General features: G+C 44.9%; 1 protein-coding gene across 1 annotated transcript in view; it reads left to right on the top strand.

Moving 5' to 3' along the window:
- Positions 1-7089, top strand: part of LOC146839352 (uncharacterized) — a 73682-nt gene extending 66593 nt beyond the window's left edge. Inside the window, exons 2-3 of the mRNA XM_085651344.1 lie at positions 2141-2304; positions 6813-7089. Coding sequence (XP_085507470.1) covers positions 2141-2304; positions 6813-6985 — 337 coding nt within the window. The 3' untranslated portion in view covers positions 6986-7089. The remainder of the gene's footprint in view (positions 1-2140; positions 2305-6812) is intronic.
- Positions 7090-7832: the final 743 nt, after the last annotated feature.

Below are 7832 nucleotides of genomic sequence, written 5' to 3' on the forward strand. Positions count from 1 at the left end.
TTTGTGGCATTAGTGAAGCGTAACTGACAAGCATTGGTGCTTGTGGGCCACAGTAACCAACCCAGAGGGTCAATAGTGGAGGAGTTAAGAGTACCAATGTGAAATAGAACAGCCAATTGTTGAATGGTATAGTTGGTATGTGTCTTCCATGTGTCAAAGGCAGCCAAAGATGGCATGGAGGGAATATTTACATTTTTAGCAGTGGCTAATCCAAAACAAGTAGTTTGCTAAACAATCAGATTCAAAAATATTAGCAAAGACAGTATTAAACATGTACGATGCAAAGATTCAATTCCTCTCACTTGCCAATCCTTGGTACCCCATATAGTTTTAAAATCAATTGTGTCCTTCCAATAACCATAACCTTTTAGGGACAAATCGGTTATAAAGGAAGAGGAATTAACCAATTTAATATGGGTCAGCATACATTTGGTGTGGGTAAGCATGTTTAATTTGTAGTAATAGGACACAGGGTCAGATAGATTGTAAACTGTAAAATATACAAATTTACTTTTCTGAGTTATTGAGCCTCTCTGTGATGGTGTCGGACAATGCTCCCACTGTGTATAATTAAAATGTGGTCTCTGTGTATTGGTTTTGTGTAAAAAGTTATGGCCATAATGTTGGTAACAGAATAAATCAGCATAATTTGCAGAATTGAATTACAGATCTTCAGTATCAAAAGCAGTGTAATATTTCAAATCAGAAAACAGTGAGTAAACATTGTTGACATCCCAGTCATCGGAGTGTATTCCAGGTAGAACAACATCACCTAATGAGACTAGAAATACCTATGGAATTTGTAACATTTCTGTAGGGCCATACACATTGAATGGTACCTTATCCCAATTGATACCATCAACAGTTGGGATCATTGAAATATTAGCTACGGTTTGATCCCTTTTGTGTGAGGGGTCAAAACTCCGTCAACCAAGTCTACAGCACAGCGTTCAGGCACATAATGGCCTTTAATCAGTAAGCAGAAAACGGTCACAAATCCAATCCAAATGAAGAGGAACGCCATTGTTAGCACAATCCAGATGTACATCCATGGTGGGACCAGGTAAGTTCTTTTTAGCCAGGAGGTGAAAACACAAATCCGGGGGCTCTGCCTGTTACGAAGACACCCACCTGAACTCCGGTTTATTCCTTCCCTGATGCTGCCGTCCCCAACTCCCTCGGAAATCAGCCAGAAAGAGCACTATTCCCAACTGATTCCCAAGGGAAGGGGGGAATGGATGAGAAAGAGAGAGATAAACAAAACACTGTCTGCGGGCTGTTATTTTCGGAAGTGTCTTGGAGTTGGCCTCTCGGAAACTGGGACCGGTGGTACTAGTCTGTGGTCAATGTTGTGGAAGGTTTACCTGAAAGAGTCAACACAAAGAACACAACTTTGAATCCTATAGACTCACTCAACTGTATCAAAACAGAATTACATTACCATTATTTGCACATTAACATACCCTGGTGACCTTCTGTTACAGCCCTTTAATCTATGTTTTAGTTTTCCACTTTGACTCTTGACCTGACCTTCTGAAAAGACATAGACAACATCACTTTAAAATAGAACTCAACCTTCTAGGTCATCATAATTGTTCTTATGTGATTAACTGAAACTCAATACCTTTTTACGCACCAGTCTCTGTCCGTAATGGGGGGTCTGAAATAAATAAAACACAATACAGAGCACAAAAGCTTCTGACTTTACAAGCCCTTCACGTGCCCTTGAATAATCTGTGAGCTAGAATGATTGTTTTGTCTAATCACTACTTTTAACACTCTTTTGATAGTCCCATAACCTCTCGTAAAAGTAGCAAGTTCGTTCTCTGAGATTTCAACACAAAAGAAAAAAAAAGGAATTACACTCATAAATTATTCAAGTGTACACATAACTTTTCACTAGCGCAAGAACGCTTAAGTCTGTGATATGCACACGATCAATTGTGCAAAGTCTTTGTAGTCTTGAGAGTTCTACTAAAAGTTCCTGAAAGGGCGCCGCCCAGTCTTGGTGTAATAGCAATTAAAATGTAGAAAAGTTTGATCTTACCGGTAGAATCGTAGCCAACAAGAATAACGTTACCGCGATGCTACCTGGTTGCTTGGTAACGCTTTTGTTGATGTGTTGTTTTTCTCTTAATAGGACCAGGAAGCAGGTAATCCAGCCGGAAGTTCATGCCGAAGTATGGGGACTGGAATCAGCAGAAGAAAGCCGGGCGAGCGGAGGAGCCAGCCGGATGTCTATGCTGAAACCTGCAGGGGTCTTGAACACAGAGACAGGGAGAAGTCGCTTGAACACGGAGACAGGTAGGAGTCGCTCGAACATGGAGACAGGTAGGAGTCGCTTACAACAGAAAGCAAAGCATTGGGGAAATGACGGGCGGGGTTTAAATAGGCTGCCAGGCACGCGTTTAGTCACGCGTAGGATCGTGCTGCAAAGGTGCTCACAACGGGTAATTTGCATACGCGTGTTAAATCTAAATACACGTGTCAACGGATCCAGTAGCACCTGTTCTCAACCGAGTCAGAGAGTACAAAAATAAACAAACATTGGACAAAACAAGTAAATGCATATTATAATAAGCATTGAGCACAACAAATAATCATATTGTAACAGACATTCAGTACTTAAAATGAAGATGTTTATCAGTTGACCTACTCAAAAATCAGGAGGGAACATAACATCAGCTGCAGGATGGGGTTTTCACGACACTGCCATAGATGAAGACAACGAAGATGTATTGGAAGAAAAATTATCTCAGTCCATAAAGTAACCACTGGAACCTAGTTGAAACAAAGGCGGTTGTTCGTTAATGGAGGGGGAACATATTTTACTCTCAGGAATGTCAACCATAATTTTGACAGGTGGGGAGCATATTCAAGTTCCACATTTGTAGAATTAGAAGGTAAAACAGGCAACAAATCATCTCCCCTTCCATTTGCTAGGAACTCGCCGGGGAAACAGATATCATGGGACAAAGAGAAACATCCCGACGGGGAATGCTTGTCACCATACTATTTTGCATCGACCATATGGTGTAGCTTGACATGTTCAATTGAAATGTATTGATTCTCTTTGCAACCAGGTAACGGAGGCGAAATTACAGTACGGGTGCTTTTCAAACCAAGAACTGGGAGCGGTGCACGGTACGACAGACCAAACTCTTTCTTGTTTTCCACTTTCTCTTGGACCACATCTCCAACCCTAGGAAGCCAGCCAGTAACAGGAAGCAGCACCGCTGTATCCATAGATGAGGGCAAATGGTCTTCAGCCAGTGTGTCACGAGTCTTTTGTAGATCCTGTAACAGATCACAATGGTTATCTACGTCTAACGTTGTGGCAGGTGCCACAACGTCTAGACCATCAAGGTCCGGCACAAACATTTTAATGCCAAAGAGCATTTTGCATGGGTCCGCCCACCCAGAGATCTTCCTTGGAGGTTATTAAGTGCACGTTGAACTCCATGGCCATGAGCCAGCCATCTCCTACCAGTACCTAATACCCAAGCTGTCAAAGATTGCTTTAAGTCATGGTTCATCCGCTCCACAACTGAATTGCCCTCAGGCCGATATGGAGAAAAGAATTGCACCTGCACCTCCTGAGACTTCATCGCATCCTGGTAAGCCTTAGAGGCAAAAGCCGAACCTTGGTCTGAATGGAAGGTGCAAAAGACAAATGGCCCTACAAAGACACAAAAATCTTTTATAACAGTTCGAGCGTCATTACTCCGTTGAGGCCAAACACAAAGGAATCTAGTGCACGAATCCACTGCAACTAAAATGTGTTTAAACGCATTGCCAGATGTTAAAGGACCACTGTGATCAAGATAAATACAAACAAAGGGTTGATTTGAAATGTAAAGTTGAGTGAGTGGTAGACCCAAAACAGTAGAAGGTATAATCTGTTGGCAAACATCACAAAAATGCACATATTTATGTGTCTGTTGGTATAAGCCACGCCACAAAAAACGTTGTTGTAAAAGTGAAATAGTCGCTTTCACACCGGCATGGGCAGAGGCCATGCCTTCATGTGCAGCAACTCTCAAAGAGAGTCTGCAATCCTCGTTGGGAATCAGCCGATCCCCAACTGAGGGTATAGTTACAAATGGAAGTTGATCAGAAGTTAAGTGATATGAGTAATGAGAAGGGAATCCTTGGGGAAACTACAGCAATGGCCGCCAGAATGTCATCATCAATTTTAGTCATAGACCTAGTAACTGCTGCTACTGAGCATGTGGCAACTGCATATCTGGCTGCTTCATCAGCCAAGGAATGACCAACAGCGTTTTATGCTTTATTGTGCTACCTTTAAAATCACGAAAATCATTGTTGGACCCGGCCTCGTGGCGTAGTCCTGGCCCCCTTTTCAGGCCGACCGGGGACCTCTTCACCCTTCGGGGTCCCCCCTGGATTGTACACATCTACCCGCACCAGCCAACGTGACCCGGCTCCTCCCGGCCACGGCCCAAGCGAAACCCCGACATCGAGGCACCAAGATCCGGCCAGGGGGCACCACGTGGCCAATCCCCCGATCCCGGAGGAGGGGAGTTTCGATGGGACCCCCAACCGTCCCCCAACGCCCGGGTGCGATCGCTCTCCGGCCTCCCCGGGCACTGGCGCCTCTCCCGCTGGGCGTCTGGCATCTCCCAGCCCTGCCTCTCCGCCCCCCAGACGCAAGGGTCCGGACATCAAAGGGCTCCAGATCTATATCTAGGGCGAACCCGCACCAGGACAGTAGTTGTATCCTGGAGTCGAGAGCCCTGCTGATCGGATCGCGGCTGACCCTACGGAGAAAAGACTCTTGCCTGGAACTGTACCTCAAGCCCTGCTGACTGCGTCGCGGCTCCACCTTGCCGAGAATAAGATCCTCACGGAAACATCGGGGCCCTGCTGACGCCGTCGCGGCTCGACCTAGCGGAACTGCCATCGGAGCCCTGCTGACTTAGTCGCGGCTCGAGCTAGCTGAACTGACCCTCCGAGCCCTGCTGACTATGTCGTGGCTCGACCTCTTCGAGCCGCCCTTGTGACCGGCCCCCGACGCACCGACTCCCGGAGTCCCTCCCAGCTTGAGGCTTAATACCTGGGCGCAGGGTACCCCCGTACCAGGCTGGTACTGAGACTGTCCCGCTACCCCTTCCCCACAAAGACATTGAGACTCTTTTCTGATCCCTTGATCCACCTGTACATATTGCCAAAGAAACCGACGATAATTACCGATAAAAATATATGAGAACTGATACCAGTGTCGAGTCCTGTGTGGTGGTGTTACTGGGCTAGTACGATCATAGGGGAAGGACCTCTCCTAGGAGGCTTCTCAGCGGCGCTCGGCTACTTCCTTGCGGTAAGGAGGCCCACTGGGTGGTCCCGCCGACTCCCCAGAGGTCCGCCTTCCAACATTCATTTTGTTTCCAAACAAACGAGTTGCCACTGAAGGATTGTAGGGGCATATTAGCAAGACCGGCGATAAAATTATTGCCGTTTTAGCGGCAGGAAACTGTCGCTAAAAAGGCGATAATGGGCTTGCTAATATGCGTTGTAGAATTTCAATAGAAGCCCAGGTTAGATGGGAGAATAACATTGTTCCCTCTACAGGAAGCAAGGACAAAAGGGGGAGGCCAATCAACCTACGCCAACAAAATATCATAAGACGATGTAAGATTTTCCCAAAAGACTGTTTTAACGGTGTGCTTGATATCACCTTTAATTTAGACAGTAACTTCATGAAGTCTATCTGGGGAAGCAACTCTAGTATCAGCTGTTTCCACCGTAATGAATGTGTCAGTAGATTTGCCTCCAGATGCCGGTGGAGTGTCTGCCAACCTATGGTAACCTCCGCTGCGCTGTCGAGGAGGGTTTCGCCCAACTCCTGTTGAGGCGCAGGGTTCTCACTCTCTGAGGCATACTTTGCTGTCAAACGGATCCACAGCAGGCCGTTGCCATGTGAAAATTGCAAACAGAGCATTTGCAAAAATAAATTTATGTAGTAACTTGCGCAAAGCAGTGTACTGTCTGCATTGGGCTCATGCTAAGTTAGGGAAGACAACAATGTCCCCATGGGCCATGTGACACCCCCTTATCAGATGGTTGAATTTATGGTTCATGACTAGGCCCGGATTTACATGCTGTACAATAATGTGTAATTGGTTTATTGTACTTCAAGAACTGGATATATTGCCAGCCAAAAACTCTGTACATCGAGACAGTATTCAGACGTAACTCTGTTGCTGCCCTCCCGGCAGATATGTTTAATTAATTTGTTCCTTTTTTGCCAAAAACTCGTCTTCATTTTTTCAAGGTAAATTCATATCCGAGCAACAAGTTACAATAAAACCAAATAGTGGTAAACAATGGTAAGTTTTTGGTAAGTCCAAAATAGTTTTTTTTACAACCAGACAGCTTGTGTTAGTCTGGCAAGGGCGACTTGAAAATCAAGTTTTAAGTGGAAAAGACATGGCTGTATCAAGGCTGCCATTTGTTGCTAATTAGCTAGCCAACAGCAGACAGCTTGAGCTCTTGGCTAATTGTGCATGCTCCTGTATTCTTTGGCATCAAGTGTGTTTACATTTTCTGAAAAATGGTGATAAACTCAAAGTGGTTCCAAAATGAGGAGCCCCAAATTATGTCTTGGCCAGGGCCCCTAAAATCTTTAAGACGTCACTGTTTGAATGAATATTGAGGTCTCTGTCTAAAGTGCCCGATGTCCTGGAACAGGGTGTCCTGGTGCCATTCTTGTACATACACAATGTGCTTGGGTTTTAGATTCTTTTGGAACATGGGGTGGTTCTACGCCTACTAAGTGTTCAAATTTGTTTTAGGTGATGGGGCACGCTGTTCCAGAGTCAGAGAACAGAAGGGCACAGTGAACACCGCCCCCCATGAGCTCACGTCTCGCATAAGGAAGAAAGATGGGCAATGTAGAGCTGAAGCACAGAGACCTTGCAACACTGAAGGAAGCAAAACAAGATCACAAGGAGATTCATCAGTCTGATACAATATTCTTTGCATACAACTAAGAGTTTTAAAAGCTATGTTGTGTTTTACAGGAAACCAGTGTTGGCTAATTCAAGATTGAGAGGCATGATCACAATTGTGCGAAGTGTCCAAACTTAATGAATTTACAAGTTTGTATTCATTGCAGTTTCAAGATTGCTGAGTCAGGCAAACCTAAATAAAGCATGTCACAGTAGCCTAGCTAAGATAAAATACTGATTGAAATCCCATATAGGCATGAAACAGAGCAGGGAAAAAAGATCAGTGGGAAAAAAGGGGCAAGGTGTTAGACCTGGCATCCTTGGCATGGTTTCCCCAAACGTTTTTGCCTTCTGACCTCCTGTTTTGCAGACTTTGGGGATATTTACAAGGGCTTATCGCCACAGGAACATCACTTTTTGTGCTGTTCCTGTGGCTATAAACCCTTCGCCTTATTTACAAGGCGTTTTGCATGAAAGGGACGTGCAGTGAGTGTTGAGGTGGGCGTTCTGCAGCAACACCCATTGATTTTGATGCTGCCTCCTATTTATAAGACTCGTATAAGACCAATTAAGACCAAAAATAACCTGGTGATTAATTCCTCCTCATTTTTGCTGTTTCTGTGTATGCTGCATCGTGCAGCGCACATAGAAACAGCAAATTGCCATGAATGATTGTTTATGTGCAGGAAGGTGTCCCTTCCTGCACATAAACAATCATTAAAAAAATGACGAATTGCAACTTCTTTGTGTGCTGCACAATGCAGCACACATAGGAGTTACAAATCACCATTAGTGATTGTTTATGTGCCGAAAGGGGCACCTTCCTGCACATAAACAATCATTCCCTCAACGCAGGCACTCTTG

The sequence above is a fragment of the Triturus cristatus genome, chromosome 4_1 (assembly GCF_964204655.1).
Source record: "Triturus cristatus chromosome 4_1, aTriCri1.1, whole genome shotgun sequence".
Classification (NCBI taxonomy): Eukaryota; Metazoa; Chordata; class Amphibia; order Caudata; family Salamandridae; genus Triturus; species Triturus cristatus.